We start from the raw sequence: 19,586 nt of genomic DNA on the forward strand, positions 1-19,586 counted from the left end.
TTCTTACAAATGTGGTATGTATTGAAGCTCAATGATCGACAAGAGACGGCGCTCACAGCCATAATAAAACCAGCGCTGACCGACTCGGTCGACCCCTGAGCGGCGCTGGACTAGATGCAACAATGGCGGCCGGTCGGCCGGTCGGTGCCGGCGCTGCCACGACCCAGCGGTACCACCCGTGGGACCGACCCTGGACAATTCACACAACACGCGATATCGGACACCTCCCACGCCGCAGGTCAGATCCAACACTCCCCACACCCACCCTGAACACAGGGACGGTCACAGGTCGTCCCGTGCCCGCGCCCCAGCCGCCGCGGCGACCTGTCATAACGCCAGCGGCTTCTGGCGCAGGTCCACGACGCAGCAGCGCGGGTACAGTCTGACGATCTGCGCCAGAGTTGGCACGTTGACACGCATCGACGTGGCGCCACCCAGCGTCAGCTGCGTGGTCACCTCCGAAAAGCTGCTCACTGGCGGCGGCTTAGTGCCGTAGAAGGAGTAGGGCGCAGCGATGCGGCGTGCGCCACCTGTCGATTTCAGCGCCACGCCGCGGCCGACGCGCGCGTAACTGAGCCGCGCGCCAGCGGTCGACTTGCGCGCCACACCGCGGGGAGACTGGCCCGTGGATCGGGTCGCCGACGCAGGGCCGGGCGGCCTCTTACTGGCCGGACTGACGCCGTCGGTGGAGCGTTTGGTGCCGCGACTGCCGCGGCTGCCGGTAGTGATGTCAGAGCGGGCCGGCGAGGCGCCGCGTGCCGCTGCCGGGCCCGACTGGTCGCGCACAGATCGCTTCATCTGCTGGTACTCGCGCTCCAGGTGGTCGAGCAGCACGACCCGCTCCGGCTCGCCCGGATGCTTTCGGGCGTGGTGGCGAGACACGACGGTGCGCATGCCGTCAACGTAGCCACACGTCTCGCACTTGTAGCGTTTATAGTGCGATAGTAGATGGGCGTCAACGTAGGTTACGCGGGAGCCCGTGTAGCTGCACAGGGGACACCGGAACGAGCCCGGCGGGGCAGCTGGAGGTGTCGACGACGGCCCGGCCGCCGCCGCTGGGGCGTCCACGACAGACGCACTCTCAGACCTCAGATCACCGGCATCAGAGTCACCAGAAGGTGGCTCGATCGGGTGTGACGACAGTGGCGCACTCGCGACGCTCGGCTCCGCTTTACGTGCCGTGTACGATTCCACCTTGAGCTCCAGCTGTGGATGTTTCTCTGCGTGGTGCGCTTCACCAATAGCTCGAGTTGCGAAACGGGTCTCCTTGCACCATCTGCACTTGTAGCGGACCTGGCGATCGTGCGCACGTGTCGTGAAGTCGGTAATAGGTGCACCCGGGTGCACGTTTGTCAGGTGGGCGCGGAGCAGGGGCAGCTTGGCCGTCATGAACGAGCAATGGTTGCAGGCGTACCGCTGCATCTGTTTGATGATTTTGAACCGCTGGTTGCTGTGCTGCGCCTTCCAGTGACCGCGCAGCTGCGGAATGGTGCCGCGCTCGTCGCAGAAGCCGCACTTGTAGATGGGCGCCGACGGCGACTCGGCCGCCGCCGCGGGCGGAGGCACCACCCGCCTCGGTGACGCCTCGGCCTCAGACTTCGGCTCTTCCTCAGCCGCCGTCTGCGGAACCGGCTCCGGCTCTGCTGTCGGCGGCGCCGCTTCATCGGGCTTAGGTTCGGGCCCGGCCTCTTGCTTCTCCTGTTTGGGCTCCTCGTCGGCGGGCGGCCTGCCCTCGATCTGACGCTCCTGGTGGTCCAGCACCGCCTCAATCTGCAGACGAAACGCATTGCAACCGTAATCACAAAGATACAAGAGATGATCCATTGGGAATACACGACCATTCTCAGCCCATTTTCTGCCACATCCATCTGTCTGATATGAGTTCGTGTACCGACGAAAAATAAGATGATAAATTACTTGAATATGCTACATCAATTTAATGCTCCAGAGCGAAAACAAATTAGCACCAAAACTGACAGCTATGGTAACTATTAGATAAGTAACCAAATAACTGCAAGGACCATAGCATCCCAGAGAAAGTATAGGTATCGGTTACTGAAGTAAGAGTGCACCTCTGATTATAAACAAATCAATTTTAGTCCAATGATAGATCGAACGGACAATCTAAGATGGCAAACATGTCTACGCAACCACCAACCCACTGAAGGCAGGCAGCGGCGAAAGCTTATCTTGAAAGCAAGCTACTAATGTAATTAATAATTACTGATAAGTGCGATGTATGTGAAAACGTCGTGTAACAAAAAAGAGCAGGCATTATTTGATGATAACTCCGGTGACTAAACAACACCATAAAATGCGTGCTATGTCAATCAAACACAGTAAAGGGGAAAATATGACATACTCACCAGGCGCGGAGCTCCTTCCAGAGCCGAAATCTTGCGGCAAAGGAGGGGGATTGAGAAAAATAGAGGAAGAAAGGCGGAAAGGTAGAGATGGGGATGAAGGGAGAGAGACAGTGAGAGAGAGGAGAGAGGGGGAGAGGAGGACGGAGAGAGAGAGAGAGAGAGAGAGAGAGAGAGAGAGAGAGAGAGAGAGAGAGAGAGAGAGAGAGAGAGAGAGAGAGAGAGAGAGAGAGAGAGGTGAGAGAGGAAAAGGAAGTGGAGCAAATACAGAGGAGAGGATAGTGAAATCAATCACGTTACTCACCCACTCTTCCTGCGCCGAGTCGGGAGTCAGCGGCACGATGGCCTCGGGCAGCCGGGCCACCTTATGCATCATCTCGTGGTGACGCTTCATGTTGGCCATCGACGTGTTCATGTGGCCGCAGTTGCCGCACACGAACCTGAAGCACAAGACGAAGGTGTGAATCGTCAGCCAGAGCCATCCAGCTCACAGCGGCGTCACAGACTGAACGATCACGATCTGAGCTATCACGGACTGAGCTGGCCAGCAAACGGTACATTACAGACTAAGCTATGACGATTTCAGGTGTCGTGGACTGGGCTATTACGATTTCAATTGTCACAGTCTGAGCTATAACGATCTCAGTTAACACGGATCGAGCTATAACGACCTCAGGTGTCGTGGACTGAGCTAGTACGATATCAGTTGTCACTGACTGAGCTATAACGATCTCAGTTGTCACGGATTGAGCTATAACGTAACGATCTCAGTTATCGTGGACTGAGCTATTACGATATCAGTTGTCACGGACTGGGCCATAACGATCTCAGTTGTCACGGATTGAGCTATAACGATCTCAGTTGTGGACTGAGCTAGTACGATATTAGCTGTCACGGACTGAGCTATAACAATCTCAGTTGTCCCGGAATGAGCTATAACGATCTCAGTTGTCGTGGACTGAGCTAGCACGATATGAGATATCAGTTGTCACGGACTGCACTATTACGATCTCAGCTGCCACGGACTGAGCTGCTACGATCTCAGTTGTTGTGCATTAAGCTATTACGATAAAAATCGTCACGGACTGAGCTATTATTATCTCATTTGTCGTTGACTGAGCTATGACGTTATGAATTGTCACGGGTCGAGCTATGTCGAACTCAGTTCTCGTGGACTGAGCTGTTACGATATCAATTGTCACGGACTGAGTTAGTATGAATCAGTTGTGGACTGAGCTATTACGATACCAGTTGCTACGGACTGAGCTATCACTATCTCAGTGATCACAACTTATTGTTCACGAAATGAGATCACGACCTGAGGTATCACGGACTGAGTAATCACGTACTGTGCTTAAATTATCACGGACTGAGCTATCATAGACTGAGTTAGCCAGCAGTCAGGACCTCCAATTCATCATGAATGTTTTGAGCACGACAGACTAGTCATATAAATGAGGAAGCAATATCCGCGCGAATCAAAACTGCAGTAAAGCCCCCGAACGTTTTATGTCTAATGAAATTAATGTCATTCCCGGACGTTTGTGATTCACCTGTTGTAGCCAAGCTCCTTGTACAGATGCATGGTGAAGTCGCGTTTCCGCCTGGTCCGGTACTTCTTACACCTGGGACAGACGAACTGCTTCGCATCCACGTCCGCGTCACCCTTGGGCCCGAGCTCGCACGACTTGGACTCGAACAGCGATAAGAACTCATCGTCCGTGGCCCGCGCCGGGGCCGCACCGTCGGCCTCAGTCGGCTCCTCCCTCCGTGGAGACTCCGGCTCCGGCTCCGACGTCTGGTCAGGCTCCGACGTATGCTCATGATCAGGTTTAGGCTCCGGGACCTCCGGCGCCGCCGGCTGCCGCATCCTCCCGGAAGTCGTGTGTCGGAGCGCCCTCTTGATGGCCCTACGACGCGCCTGTCCAGCCGCCCCCTTCGAGCCGTTTCGGCTGGCCAGCGCTCCAGCCGGTGGTGACGGTAGCGCGGGCCTCTTCACTGGCGACTTCTGGCCGGTGGACAGTTTGCGTTTCATCGGCGAGCCGCGCGCCACCTTCACCTCCTCGATGAGGATGCCGCGGACGTGACGAATGCGGCGCGGGTTGTTGCGCTGCCAGATGGGCTGGCACTGCTCCACCTTGGCCGCCGCCTCTGCGTCCGCCTCCTCCACCTTGTAGTAGAGGGCGAACACCGAGACCGGCTCGTCGGGATGCTTGGTGGCGAAGTGCTCGTCGAATTCGCTACGCACGGAGCTGCGCATCGAGCACAGGCCGCACTTGAACTGGTTGCGGCTCAGGCCGTGCCCAGTCGCCACATGTTCGACCACCTCGAGCTGCAGCAGCGCCTGGTACTTGCACAGTCCGCAGCGCCACGGCTTGAAGAGCGGCCGCGACGCCTCGTCGTCGTCGGGCTCTCGCACCACCACGTCTGCCAGCGGAAGCATCGGGTGTTTGTCACGCACGTGTCGCGTCACCAGACTGCGCTGGTAGTGGTTGTAGATGCAGTACTTGCACTTGTACAGGCGCGGCCCGTGCAGGCGCAGGTGGGCGCTCAGCTTGTCCGGGATCATGTAGAGGTCGGTGCAGTGCGGGCACGGATAGGTGATCATCTGGCCGTGCAGCGCCTGGATGTGATACTTGAGCATGGTGTCGTTGAGCGTCAGATACACGCAGCCGGGGATGCTGCAGATGTACCGCTTGTCCTCAGTCACCTCCTTGGGCAGCCGCTCGAGGTCGGCCGGCGACAGCTCCTCGGCCTTCCTGGGCACGCCCACCTCGCCGGAGCTGCTGGCCAGGTTGGCCATCTTGTCAAACATCTTCTCGCCGCGCTGGTCGCAAGGCCGCGGGTTGATGGGCGCCGCCACGGGCAGCGGCGCAGTGCCGTCGCTGCGCCGGTGGCACAGCAGGTGCTTCCGCAGATTGCGCGTCACCTTGGTGCTGTACGGACAGAGCTTACACTGCATCGCCCGGAAGAGCACGGGTCGGTGCGGCAGCTGGTCGATCTCCTCCACGCCGAAGCTCTTCTGTTCGGCTCCGCTGGCGGCCGGCGGCTGTTCGGCGCGCGGCACGCACTGGCGCGGGTACACCACGAATTGGTCGCGCTCGGGGTCGGCGCGGTCAGCCACCAGTGGCAGCGTGGTGCAGCTCGACATGCGGTGCTGCTGCTTCAGGTGCTTGGTCACCGCGTTCGGCATGGACGCACAGAAGTCGCACATCGCACACGAGTATCGTTTAGGCCCGTGCTGTCGGATGTGCTCCAGGGCCGTGCCGACGTGTTTCACCTGTTTGGGGCAGTGGAAGCAGAGCAGCACGCCGTTCTCGCCGTGCGGACAGCTCAGCATGTGGTCCTTGAACGACGGCAGCGTGGGGAAGCGCTCGTAGCACCTGGGGTTGCCGCAGCGGTACAGGTCCTCGCCCAGCAGCGGCGCCGGCTCGCCGGGCGGTGAGGGGGCCTGCGGTGGGCCGCCGGTAGGATCCGCCGCCTCCTCCAGCTCTACCTGCTCCTCGGACGCCGGCCGCTCCGACTCCAGCTCCTGTTTGACGGCGGCCAGCGCGGCGTCGGCCGCCGGCGGACTGGACGGCGCCGGCGGCAGCTCGGAGCCCAGGCCGGGCTCTTGCTTCACTGACGTCACCGGCAGGGTCGGCAGCGGCGGCGGCACCTGGGGCGGCGGCGGGGGAGCAGCGGCCGGCGGCACACCGAGCACCACGTCCATGGACTGAAGCACAGGGCAGACCAACTGTCGATCACAACGCTAGTACACAACCAGATAGGACACGAATGACAGTTGACACAGACGTGCAGTGAACATGGCGAGCTAACTGGAAGTCATCACAGAAAAAGCGACTTTGTCAATTGAGAATTGATTTTTTTTTATCTCACCCTAAGAAACTGCTTTCATTTAACAATAACCTCCCTACAATACAACCCTCAAGTTAAATTAATGACAGCGTGTCAGCGATGTATATTGAACAATCTCACTACTCATAAAAGTAAAACAGATCACCATCCGCGTACGGCACCTTTGGTATCCTGGCGTAGCACTTGGGCGGATCATCAGGGTGGAAATCGATCAGGTGCTTCTTGACGTCATTCTGGTCCTGGTTGGCGTAAGTGCAGTAGGCACAGTGGTAGGCGACGTAGCCGTGGCCGATGTAGTGCTGAAACACGGTGACGTACATTGTACAAGTTGATGCATGTTAATTGATTCAACATACGTTACACGCAAAAGCGAGCATTCATCGTCGAACTTCGAGCACGCAGAAATTATAGGTCAGTGAATGCTATACAATTCCATTTTGTGATCACGAATAATCAAGCATACACTCGACTCGTAAGTCAGACCATGTTGCTGAGTATTACAAAAAAGGATAACAAGTTCATTACCGAAATGCACTACCCTACCCTGGCCGTCAATGGTAAAATCCACGGTCCAAACTCGATACAGTTCCCCAGCCCCTCTCCCACCCCGTCACACACTACATTCTCTGTCGTCTTACCCCGATCAGGGCGGCGAAAGAGTCGGTGCGCAGGCCACACACGTGACACGGGAACACGCTGGCGTCTGGGTGGGCCTCGGCGTAGTGCTGCTCGAGCACCGCCGCCTTGATGAACGCGCGATCGCAGCCGTCTGCCGACAGAGAATAGAGGTAAACAGCTGGTCATATGGATGATAAGGTTAGTGCGAATGAAGATGAGGTCTAGGCAGGAGTGCCGTGAGGTTTGGGCAGGAGTGTCGTGTGCCATTTTACGGGAAAGGTGTGTTTTGATGTGTGGCAAGGTACGTACCAGGGAAAACACAAACGACGCTGGAATGACAGTGGCCTTAATTTGTGTGCACAGTGCACAGCCTACCAACAACATGATACGCTATGACACTGATCGCCCCACACCCATTATCTGGTATTTCACCCCTATTCCAGCCATCCAATCGTCCTTGCCACTGCACCCTCACCGACGCGCGGAGCGACCCCTACCTTGAGCGCAGATGTACGGCGTCAGACTAGACTCGCCGACCATCTCAGTCTCGACCAGATGAGAGGAGTTCAGGCCCGGAGGCGGGTTGGCCGGGTCAGACTGCAAGAAGTACGTCGGCATGTCGGCGTGCCAGCGGCGCTGAAACGGAGGAAAGCGGAGAGCAGGTCGGTTACATAAGGTGATGTTCAATCACGTCGGATATGAGGGTAGGCGGAGACTTGATAGTCATGTCCATTCACAGCTGATACAGTTGATGACATATACGGTACCGCCTACCGGTACCAGTTTGAGTTTAACTACGAACAGCATGACAAGGCAATGCTACAAGCATCATTGAAATGTTTGTAACAGATGGTGGCAAAAAAAAACTCATACATTCACAAAACTGAACACAACAAAGGCATACAACTTACATAATTAAAAAAGATCGTAAGTATCCTGCAAGTCCAAGGAACACTGAAACCAGAGAACCGTCACCAAGGGTACACCATCACCAATTCCGTCCCTCTTAACTACCTGATGTTCGTGCATGTACGCGTTCTGTCGAGTGCGGTAGAAGCAGTAGCCGCACTGGAACTGGGAGATGGCGTGCCGCTTGTACACGTGCTCGGCCAGGTCGGCGCCCTTGTAGCCGCAGTAGACGCACACCAGTCGCGTGTTCATGCACGTGTACGAGGTCTCGTCCGGAGAGCACACGTCGCACTTCTCGTGGTTGCGCAGGTGCAGCTTGAAGAGGGTGCCGTTGTTGGTGGTCAGGCTGCAGTGGACGGCGTTGCACTTGTAGGCCGACTTGTGATGCATGTGAAACATGAGTCGCATCACCTTTGACTGGTCCTTGAGCGTCAGAAAGTGCTTCCACGGCCGCCGCTCGCCCTCCGGCGGAAACGAGAACAGGTCGTCCACCTTCTTGGCAGGCGTTTCTGCAACGGGACAGAGGCGGATGGGAATGCATACAATGCGATCAATGACAGCCAGGTCCAAGGAATCAGCCACGTAGTAATATTACTTCCAAAAGAAAAGATAAAACAGGACACAAAATATAAAGGAACTCAAGGAGGAATAAGCTCAAAGAAGGAATAAGCTTTCCCGTAAGTGGGATAAAAGTTGTACTGAGGTCAGTTACTAAGACTATCGGCTTAAGGGTATAACAATTCCTTATCACTATTAAATAAGGTTCATTATTAAGAATGGAAACCAATATGGAGATACTTTCAAGGCATGCAGTTTTATTTACCTGTCTGTAGAGGGTCTGCCTCGGCGCCTCCCGTCAGGCTCATTACACTGGAGATCGTCAGGCCACCGAGACCACCACCCTGCGACAGAACACGATGTCAAGACTCAAGGCACAGTCGGTATAAAATAGCAACGTCACCAGTGTATGATAACTAAGCCAAACGGTACATTCCCATCGTCTCAAGCGACCGTAACCATTCAAAACATCACGTCCTGGTTAAAATATGGTAATCGTTTCCATGAAATTAACTTGCTCACTGTAAGCTCAATTCATTTTCGTCGACCAAAAACCAGGGTAGATATGGTGCTCAAAGTGTGAAATAGCGACTGCAAGTGACTTTAGCTACAGGAAGCATCGTAATGAGACGTACAGTTGCCATCTCTAACCTCAAGAAGGGCTTTTACTGATAAAGAGCATCTTAGTCGCGTACTTACCAAAGCGTCATCTGACGAGAGGAGATCGCCGCTGAGTTTGCGGATGCGCAGTTTCGGCCTGGGCGGCTCTTGTGGCTCTTGCTCACGCTCGAACCGGTCGAAGTCGTTCATCAGCGACTCGAGGTCGGCGTTCATCGAGTTGAGTCCGGCGGCAGCCCTGGCGTCCGACTCGGCGCTGAAGCCTAACTGGTCAGCCGGCTCCTGCTTGATGACGACACCGGACAGACCATCCGTCGGCGGCGGCTCGGGCGCCGGAGGCCGCAGCGCCGCCGCCAGCTTCATGGTGATCTGGTACCCAAACTCGTTGGGGTCATCCGGCCGCACCGCCTGCAGCTCGCACAGAGCATCGTCCAGTGGCTGTGACTGAGCGGCCTCCTCGCTTTCGCCGGTGTCCTCATCCCATGGCGGCTCCGAGTTGGCACCGTCCGAGTCGCTGTCTCCCTTTTTGTCGTCCGGACCCTGCTCTTGGCTCTGCTCCAGATCGCCTTCCTGCTCAGCGGATTCGTCCACCTTGGGCGGCTTCTCTAGGGCGCGTTGTCGCATGTCCTCGAGGTACCGCACTGGTGAGTCTTCATGGCACTGCAGCCTCTGCAGAAGCTCGCTCCCCGACGGACCAGGCGGCACCGCCAGCTTCTTTGAGTATTGCGCCATCAGCGCGTTCATGTGCTCTTTCCGGACCGCCTCCTCAGCAGACAGTTCTTTCAGCCAGCGCTCGCCAACTGCAAATACAGTTATGTCATCGATCGGCGGCGGCAGTGAAGCAGCTCGCTTCTCGTCATCCGCCTTCATGCGTTTGAGGGCCTCGCCGACCTTTTTGCTGATGTCTATAGAAGGTCCTCTCAAGCACATGTTGATCTTGGTATAGTCCGTACTCCCCTCGTGAGAATCAGCCATGTGTTTCTTGAGGTTTCGCTCGTGGAGCTGAACAAAACCACACAGCTTGCAGGCATAGCCGTACATCCATCCGTTGCCAATATCAGCTTCCTCGATCGAGATAGCATCCACTGTACTGTCCTTGTGCAGGTTGGTGATATGGTTCCTCAGAAAGTACATGCGGAACACTTTGTATCCACACTGCTGGCAAGAGTAACGATACTCCCCAGTGTGCGAGGTGATGTGATCAAACAGCTCCTGACTGTTGACAGTTTTGAATTTGCAGAACCTACACTTCATGGAGTAGTCCTCAGGCGCCGATGTACCGGATTGTAAATGGTCTGCAATGTGTTGCAGCATGTGCCGCTTGTTTAAGGCAGTGAATTTGCAGTACAGACATGCGATGCTATAGTCAAACATCAAAGATGGTGGGATCCAGCTGAGATCATCGTTGAGCAGTTTCGCTTCCAAATCTTCCGGCAGAGGCTTCTTCGCCGAATCATCTCCAGGCCCAAGTTCTTCTTGAACCGCTTTTTCCAAGAATGATTTTTGCATCTTGACAGGAATGGGCTTCCCTGGATGTGACATGACATAGTGAAAGATCACTTTCTTTCCGTTGAAAGAGCAGTACATGCACTCTTCCGGCTCAATCGATTCCGTTTCAGTCTTCACCGCCGGACTATCCAGGTCCGTAGAACCAGCAGTTACGTCAGCAGCGCTGTTGCTCAGGTCGGAATCGATAGGCACTGTGCTCGTGTCTTCCTGCTGAATATCCTCCTTCGGCTGCAGATCGGAGGTGTCGTCACTCACAATTTCGGTCGTCACGTCAGCCTCGCTCCGCTTTTGTTCCACGGCGGTAGCATCCACTTGTACTTCTGCTACTGATGGTTTAGAACTATGGACCTCGCTTCCCTTATCGGCATCCGATGGCGCTTTGGCGATCGTGCGAGTTAGCACTACCATTGGTTTCTTTTTGAAGCTCTGCGCTAGTTCAGCTGTGGTCGGCGTTTGCTCGGTATCCGTCCTATCCGTGTCTGATTCCACCGTTTCACAAGCATCAGATTCACTTTCAGTGGCTGTCTTGGTGTCGGGAGTGAGCTTGTGATGCATTTTCGAGCTTGACTCTGGCTGTTGTTTTTCAACACTCTTTGACTGCTTCAGACGATCCACGTCACAGTGACCTTTCTCCTCGCCGGGTTGTTTCACGCTGGTCTTGTTTTTTCTTTCTTCCTGTGCTGCGTTACTAGTCTTCTCCACTTCAGACTCCGAATCTGAGTCCGAGATAACGACGACCCGCCGCTTCCGTTTTTGCTTCACGACTAATTCTTCGGTGTCAACAGTTGAGGAAACTGTATCTTCCTGGTGGCATGCCACTGGTGGCTTTGTCTGTGGGTCAGGCACCGCCTGATCAGAAGTAGTTTCTGACGTTACTGGCTTCTCCGTAACCTCCGGTTCAGACTTCTTGAGCTTTGGAATCTTGAACTTCCCCAAGGATGCTGCTTTGTGTTCTATAACAGGCTTTTGTGCAGACGTAGATCCACGACTGACTGGTTTCACCGGCTCCCGGCTCTGGAGCCCAGTCTTGACTTTGTCCCCCTTGGTCTTTTCACGTCTGTCCGGCTTGACCTCACGACCATCCGGCTTGGTTTTCTGCAGCTGTTTCTCCTTCTCTTTGCGTTTCATCCTTTCTTCTTCGTGTCTCCTGAGTATCTCAAGCTCCTTCTCAAGCTGCTGTTTCTTTTGCTCATGATAGGACATCTGAGCAGCGCGCCTGGGGTCACTTTTGCTTGGCATCGTCTTGTCCTCTTTACCCGGTTGAACGTTGTAGGGGTTGTCGAAGTTGTGTTTGCTTAAGCTTGGTCTTGGAGGAGTTGAATGTCTTGGGGCTGCCGGGTGAGGTTGAAATTTTGGACTTTGATTGTGATGATGTGGAGCCGGCTGCTGTGGAACAAAGCCCGACCGGCCCGGCAGTGAGGGTCTTTGATTGAAACCTACACCCACCGGAGCGGGCCGAGGCAGGAGCGGCGAAGACACGCCGTGAGGGTGACTAGGGTACTTCGGATGGTATGTCCTGGGATCATGCACTTGGTGTGGATACTGAAGAGCAGTAGGCTGGGGTGCCGGTTGCGATTGCTGACTTTGACGCTTTGCGTACTGCTCTTCGCGTGCATTCATGGTTTGCTCGTAAGTTCGCTTTGCTTCTCTGAAGATGCCATCAGCGCAAGGAGATATTTTCACGGGATTTCCATGCACTTCCTTGTCTGCAAGTTCCTTTCTAGCTCGCTTCGCCTCAGAATGTTCTGCTAGCTTAGCATAAGCTATGCCAGCACATGTGAATGAAAAGTGCACCTCAAGCACGAGCTCCACGATACCGAAGCCATGGAACAGGCGGAAAATATCTTGCCGCAATGTGTTTGGAGGGAGGTTCCGGATGACCAGACATGTAAATGTTTGCTCGAGGTCATCTGCTGGCAGCTCCTTTTTTCTTGCCACGGGACTCAAACTTTCGTGCACAGTTTTTACCAGTTCCTGAACGGAGTATTTCTTTAACTGTTCACTTACTTTTTCCACTGTCGCATCAGGTTTCTTGGAAGTTTCAGCTGCTTCATCAGATCTGGAATCGCCTTGCTTTCTCGGGTCTTTCACAGAACCCGTTTTCGTTTTCGGATCCATGGACAATGATTCAGTGCGGTTCCTCCCCGTCGAATCTTGAGACGTCTTTCCTGTCGCTTTTTCTTTCGAGTCCACTTTATCAGTATCCCCATGCCTAGAGACATTTCGGTCGGCTTTGTGGGACGATGGACGATCTTGAGAATGCTCTCTGCGATGATGGCTTGAAGAAGATCTAGATGGTTCGTGACGACTTCTTCCATGACTAGAATGCTTTAGCTCTGCTTTTCGCTTTTTTCTCCTCTCGATCTCAGCCTTCTTCCACTCTTCAAAGCGCCGCCGTTTCGCGTCCGCTAATGTTTCGCCTTTCCTTATCACAAGTCTGCTTTCACTGGAGTGAGGACGATCCCTTCGATCTCCTTTATCACGTCGATCATCAGTTGAGCCATGTCTTCTGCTACCGGACTCACCAGATCTGTGCCGACTTCTAGATGAGGAGCTGCTGCCTCCTTCTCGTCTTTTCTCCTCTGAGGTCCCACCAGACGTGCTACCTGCACCCAGGTCTCTGTTCAGCTCTTCCAAATCCTCTTTAGAGAGCGGTGGCTTCGACATAAAAGATGGCCTGAAGGTCGGCTTCTTTCGAATCTCGCTCCACTCATCTTCCGGATTGTATGCATCACTCTCTGCGGGCATTGTCGTCGCGCCACGGGGATCTGTGCCATGATCACTGCACCCCGGAACTGCGATATCATCAACACGCAGCTCACTATCGGGGGTATCAGTGGAGCTTTCACGTTCAAGCGGAATGATTTTCGGACCCCTCGAAGCAGATGCATCAACGTCTGGTGGACTCTGTACTTCAGTTTCATCCAGGGTTTTTGACATGCCGATCATCAGCTTTCGGAGAATTTCTCTTCCCCTTTCAAACTTTTTGTCCTTGTGGTCATTTCCAGCAAACGCCCCTGGGATCTGGGCTACGACTTCGGGACTTGGACTACGAGGTTGGTCCATTTCGTTGAAACTCGCGGAGGGCGAGGACATGCTTATCCGTTCCACAAATGAGCTGAGTGGTGGACTGTGAACCGGAGGGTCGTCGGAGAGTCGGCTGAAACAAAACACAAACATAACTGTTAGTGTTGTAAGAACAGGTACCGATCCAATACAGGATCGGGGTATTTATGCATCTGTAAAGTATGGTCGTTCATTCTACAGTATTCTAGGCATTCGAGGCGGTCATTCAAATTCTTGGACTTAACAGAAACAGAAACCTGGTGGTTACATTTGATGAGACAAAGCTACGATTCACCGTACATGCTTACACATCTTATACACGGTAAAAGGCTTTGCAGCGCCTTTTCAGGACCCGATGTTTATTGATTCCATTCCATTACAATACAATGCATACAAGGGGAAATATTCTTGCAAAGCGGACGAATTAAATTAAATGAATAAAAAGGGATGGTAATGGCGCTGCCTGAATACCTCGCGCCTGATGAACTGGGGGCAGAGCGCTGAACTTCACGGGGAGGCGATGGCCTCTCCCACTCCGATTCCGGATACAGCATGCGCCTTTGATGCTCTGGTGGCGGCGGCCGTTGGGGCTGTGGTCGCGCTGGCTGAGGTAGCTCCATAACATCATCATCCGATTCCTGAAATGCCAGACGAAATCAGGAACGATTGTTTGCTGTAATACGTCCAAACAGCACTACCACACAAATGACGTTTCAGTCTGAACTGTATTCAACAGTTTTCTTATTTAGTGAACATGTATATGCTGCACAAAAACACACGTTCACCGGTGAGTTTCAATGGCTCACAATTGTACTTTACACAGTCATTCCGTTGCTTTAAAATGAACTCTTGTTTCAATGGTAGGAACATCATAATGCTAGGCTCAAAAGCGAACATTAAAGCTTCCGAAACTTACCCCTTCAATCTTGTCATGTAGCTTTTGAAGGACACCCTCACATTTCACCAGCAGCTCGTATTTAAGCCTGCAAGATGTGGTTGTGCATAAATTACTCAGAAGTAAATGGAAACGAAAGAATCGATAACAGCGATGACTGACATCTTTCGGAGATCATAATACAAGAAAAAAAAATATATAGGGATATACCAACAACTAGAAAATGCATAAATGGACCAGTAACGTTTCTACACTAAATATCTTGGAAGCCTATCCTTAGTTCAAAACATATCGCTTTCAAATATCAGAAACATACCTACCGAGAATTTATATTTGCCCCGAATTCACAGAATATTTACAGCAGTGGAAATACAATGCAACGATACATTTTCCTCGATGAATTTGCTATCAAAACTAGTGGCAATGCAAGCTCCTGGTTCACGAGATTCCCAGATGAGGTAAGTTAGTGCACGGCCACCAATAATAAATTAAACCGACGGTTTAACTTAAACCGTGCCGGGCCGGAGGTGTTTAGACACCTCCCCTCCCCCAAGCAGTTTTCCACAAATATCTTTAAAAAACGGCGGCGGCACCTTTTCATGCATGTTTTTTGCATACGTTGTAAAAATTTCAGTCTCAGCCCCAGGTCTATCAAGGTCAGGTCACAAGTTCACATTCAGTGGTCAGTAACCTACCTAAAAAAGCTTCTATTGCTCGCCATAACTATACCGACTGAGCAATCGTTTTGAAACTTTCAGCGATTGATAACTGTAACAGTACCTTAGCATATTTCTCGGAACTTGGATATCTGTGACAAAGGGTCAAGTAACTTTTGCGACTCTCCATTACCAGTCAATGGGAGAAAATTTATATGCGCCGTTTTGGACGAATCATACTAACTAAACACTCTCAAACATCGGGTTACAGGTAAATATGTCAAATTAAATCAGAAACTCGTACCCGTGACACCTCTTAATGCTCCTGAGGTTATCTAAGGCCATGAAAGGTCTCCGAAAGTTAAACAATAAGTCTTGATAGACACGCTAGAGCAATAAAACAACCGTTAATGTGTTGAACTCGATGGTACGGATCGACTGATATGCAACAAGACCTTTTGTGGTCAGATCATGAACATGACCTGAGATCAAATCTTCAAAATGACCTTTCAATGTAAGGTTAAATCAGTTCTTTCGGGAGGGGAGTGCGATAGCGGCCAAATCAATGTCGTGCAAGTTTTTTTAAGAAAAAGGTTTTGCAGAAAAGCGTTTTCTGAAAAACGTCAATTTTTAGTTTTTGCTCTTTGGATGCCAAACATTGATCATAGATCAAATCTGCAAAAAGTTAACAGAAATAAAATCGTTAAAATATCTATCAAATGCGTTTTTCCACGGCACTGTGGCTCTATTTCTTCTAGAGTTCACGACAATGTCAAAAATGTTGAAATAGACAAAGATTGACCTTCGGTGACCTCTGGTGACCTGACCTTTGACCTATTATAAAAAAAATGACTGGAGTACTAATAACTCGTGATTTTTTTTTGACGCTCTTTCTAATGCCACTTGACATGTGTCGCTACGTGGCCCAAGAGAGACACATCGTTTCATATACGGAATGCGAAACGGCCTTTCAGTAAACATAAGAGCGGAACGTGAACGTAGCACCAATACTTAAACTTGGCATTTTAGCTACCTATGCTTTCTAGCATGTGACAGCTAATTGATTAGGCCTACGATATGCATAAAGAATTCAGCGCTATCATAAAACACACGATTGAAGACCAAAGTTGGTTAAATATCTCGGATACTTATTGCGTTAACACCTAGTGGTACCTCCCCCCCCCCCCCCCATATTCAACGTCCCAAGGTCAACAGACTGCTTAAAATTAAACTTTTCCTTCTAACACAGCAAAGGAGTCCATTAGTTGAAAATTGCACCATTAACCCTAGAACGCCTAGGGGGGGGGGGGTTGTATCAACCCCCCCCCCCCTGAGGTTTTTTCGAAGTGCACGCTAAACGGCTTGTCGTAGCGGGCTGAAATTTTCAATACCCTCTGGGGCAACCTTTGCGCATCTTTTGCCGAAAAAAATTGATCGGGTCATGTCAGGTCACGGAGTTATGACGTCATAAGAGGTACAGCCTCCGGCCGGATTTTCACAAACTGAGTGCCAACGCCCGAGGTTTCCTGCCGGTGGTACGGACATCGGTTGATGGATCGTGATGAAACTTCCCATGCATGTTGGGGCAAGTATTGGCTATCATATGGTATAAAAAATTTGACCGGGTCAGGTCAGATCACGGAGCTATGACGTCACAAGAGGAACAGCGTCCGGTACTATTTTTGAAAAGCGCCCGAACCACTATTTTGCTAATTCTTGTCACCTCAATGGGAATATGCAGCAATATTAGCTTCTATAGGGAGCAAATGAACCTCCCAAATCCAAAAATACAATCAGATTTCAAAAATTTAAATTTTGATTTTTCGAATTTCTGCCGCCGACTGTGACCTTGCCGACTTCCGGCGCTCCCAACGCGCCATTTTTAGAGCTAGGGAAACGAAATACATACCAAACGATAGAGAATTGATCAAGGAACACGATAGTGAAGGTTTCAAGTCGATATCTCCCACCGTTTTGCGGCAATCGCCGCCGAAAGTTGAAAAAAGTCTATTTTTCCGAAAATTTGACCTTTGACCGGTCAAAAGTAGGTCAAATGTTGACCTAGGACCAAAAAATATACCACCAATCGCGAGATCTCGTTGAGAGCAATCTGTTGGTTTTTTCCGCTAAGCTCTACGACCTTCCGTTTCGAAACGCCAGGGGGGGTCGTAACAACCCCCCCCCCCTGGTCGTTCGTGTTATGAGAAATGGCCTGGTCGTGCGAGGGTTAAGGAGTTTCCACGGTCTAAAAGCAAAGAAATTCTCTAGCCCAAAAAAGTATTTTAGTTTGCAATCGGCATTCCATCAATCAACCCATACTGTCAACCTTAACCGGGAATGAAGGCGTAGGTATTAAGCAGTTGCTTAGTGGCAAGCCAGTCATCTTACATTTGGTCTAGGCTGCTGTTTGGCATACAAGGGAGCGCACCGATACTTAGAAGAATGATCGGCGTATGTTTCAGTAGCGATACAACTTCTGCACCCAGCAGAATACATTGTGAAGTGAAGACATTAGGACAGAACCCCTTTTACAAATCCTCATATACGCCCTGCTTTTAAGATCAATCCCTTTTTAAATGCAGGTATTGAAATACAGCTTACGGAACGAGACAGTTTCCATAAAATTTTACGATCAAGGTAATGTAGCGCTGTATGTCCTAGCCCCTTTTTTAATTTGCCACGTTCCAGCACACGTTTTATCCAAAGCAAGACTTAATGAAATATGCCTTAAACTCACAACATTGTGGTGCAAGAATGACTAGCCTTTAGTGAAAATAAAATCACACCTACTTTCTGGAGCTGTCCGTCAATATTGCATGCAGATGTTTCATCTTTTGCAGCTGCGCCGTTCTCGTAGGATCGTTTGTACGCTCCAGTTTGGTGATCATTTTCCGCAGGAACGGCAAGTAGCGCTGGAGCTTTTCGAGCTTCTGCTCGTACGATGGATTGGGACCTGAAAACATTAGCAAAGGAACGGTATGCAAAAGCTCACCATGAACAGATAGGAAAAAATTGCCGCAGATACACGAGCAAACAAATGAAAACGAATCAAAACAGGATTTAACATTGAACATCGACCGCAATTGCGTACATGATGAAATGCACATACTTCGATCGTGAATCTACGGACTACGGCAAAAGCGCATCAAGTTAGTTCTGAAATTCAAACACCGTAAGGTCTTCATGAAGCGGTCCGAAACGTCTTGCTGAACTACGCAGCCCTCATACAGAACGGTGCAGCATAATACAGGGGCGTTATTATGGCATGGAACGCATCTGATAGACGGTATTGAAAATGTGTTTGAATAAAGCGATGACGGATTATCTGCTCACCTTGTAAGTTGCTCATGGCTGGATTCAACAATGGACTCAGAAGCGACGAGCTGAAAAGGAATAAAATCGTACAGTAACGAGTAGCCCGTTGTTTATTTACAACAAAATCCACGTTCCTGCTCTAATAAATAAAGATGACATTATTAAATCAGGTTTTATTTTAGGTAAAAAGCCCGGTCCAACAAAAATGACATACCGCAATGTTGGAAAACGTTTGATGAAACAGGCATTAAGGTGCATAGATGCTCCACCAGCAGCATGGCAGACTTGTGACAGCTCAAGAAAAAAGTGAGCTCGCTCAGCTCAACTCCGTCTTATCCGCTCCCGCTCAGCTCCCGCTCAGTTTAACGCGGCTCAGCTCAGCTCACGTTCCGCTCAAACCGGCTGCGCTCCGCTCACGCTCAGCTCAGCTCAGCTCAGTTTCCGCTCAGCTCAGCTCAGCTCAGTTTCCGCTCAGCTCAGCTCAGCTCAGTTTCCGCTCAGCTCAGCTCAGTTTCCGCTCAGCTCAGCTCAGTTTCCGCTCAGCTCAGTTTCCGCTCAGCTCAGCTCAGTCTCCGCTCAGCTCAGTTCAGTTTCCGCTCAGCTCAGCTCAGTTTCCGCTCAGCTCAGTTCAGCTCAGCTCAGTTTCCGCTCAGCTAAGCTCAGCTCAACTTAGTTCCCGTTCAGCTCAGCTCAGTTTCCGCTCAATTCAGCTCAGCTCAGTTTCCGCTCAGTTAAATTCAATGCCACCCATTGCCGAATGCCGAATGCCACCCATATCTCCGTAACGTGTCGGGGTCCGGCCAATGACGTCACGGCAATGCGTGTGCTGATTGGTCATGGACATCGAATCATCGGGACACAGGTCGGGACATCACGCCGCAGTGGATAAGGATACCAACCGAACGGCTTAAAACGGTGCGAACGGGGTGCAATAGAGGAATGTAGCGATTTCCCGACCGATCGCTTCAGTTTGCGGTGTCGAACTACATGGCCTTTCACCTAGTGACGTCTTTGGTTTGTATTATAATATTATTTCCAGTTTATCATGTTTCTAGTGTTTATAGTGTATCAATATTCAATGCACATTGCATTCGGTTTTATATTTTTATCCGTTCTCATCATCTTCCAGTGTACCTACTACTAGAACTGGATCAGCTCAGCTCAGCTAAATCAGCTCAGCTCAATCAGCTCAGCTCAGCTCGCTCAGCTCAGCTCAGCTCA

General features: G+C 51.5%; 1 protein-coding gene across 1 annotated transcript in view; it reads right to left on the bottom strand.

The window, feature by feature from the left end:
- Positions 1 to 19,586, bottom strand: part of LOC122384039 — a 26,392-nt gene continuing 6,806 nt past the window's right edge. The window contains exons 3-15 of the mRNA XM_043371007.1: positions 18,384 to 18,433; positions 17,841 to 18,003; positions 14,416 to 14,482; positions 13,971 to 14,137; positions 9,006 to 13,593; positions 8,572 to 8,650; positions 7,854 to 8,257; positions 7,337 to 7,475; positions 6,860 to 6,990; positions 6,383 to 6,520; positions 3,917 to 6,078; positions 2,668 to 2,803; positions 1 to 1,770 (exon numbers count right to left, since the gene is read on the bottom strand). Coding sequence (XP_043226942.1) covers positions 328 to 1,770; positions 2,668 to 2,803; positions 3,917 to 6,078; positions 6,383 to 6,520; positions 6,860 to 6,990; positions 7,337 to 7,475; positions 7,854 to 8,257; positions 8,572 to 8,650; positions 9,006 to 13,593; positions 13,971 to 14,137; positions 14,416 to 14,482; positions 17,841 to 18,003; positions 18,384 to 18,399 — 9,633 coding nt within the window. The 5' untranslated portion in view covers positions 18,400 to 18,433 and the 3' untranslated portion in view covers positions 1 to 327. The remainder of the gene's footprint in view (positions 1,771 to 2,667; positions 2,804 to 3,916; positions 6,079 to 6,382; positions 6,521 to 6,859; positions 6,991 to 7,336; positions 7,476 to 7,853; positions 8,258 to 8,571; positions 8,651 to 9,005; positions 13,594 to 13,970; positions 14,138 to 14,415; positions 14,483 to 17,840; positions 18,004 to 18,383; positions 18,434 to 19,586) is intronic.

Source organism: Amphibalanus amphitrite, unplaced genomic scaffold (assembly GCF_019059575.1).
Source record: "Amphibalanus amphitrite isolate SeventyFive unplaced genomic scaffold, NRLGWU_Aamphi_draft 000180F_arrow, whole genome shotgun sequence".
NCBI lineage: Eukaryota > Metazoa > Arthropoda > Thecostraca > Balanomorpha > Balanidae > Amphibalanus > Amphibalanus amphitrite.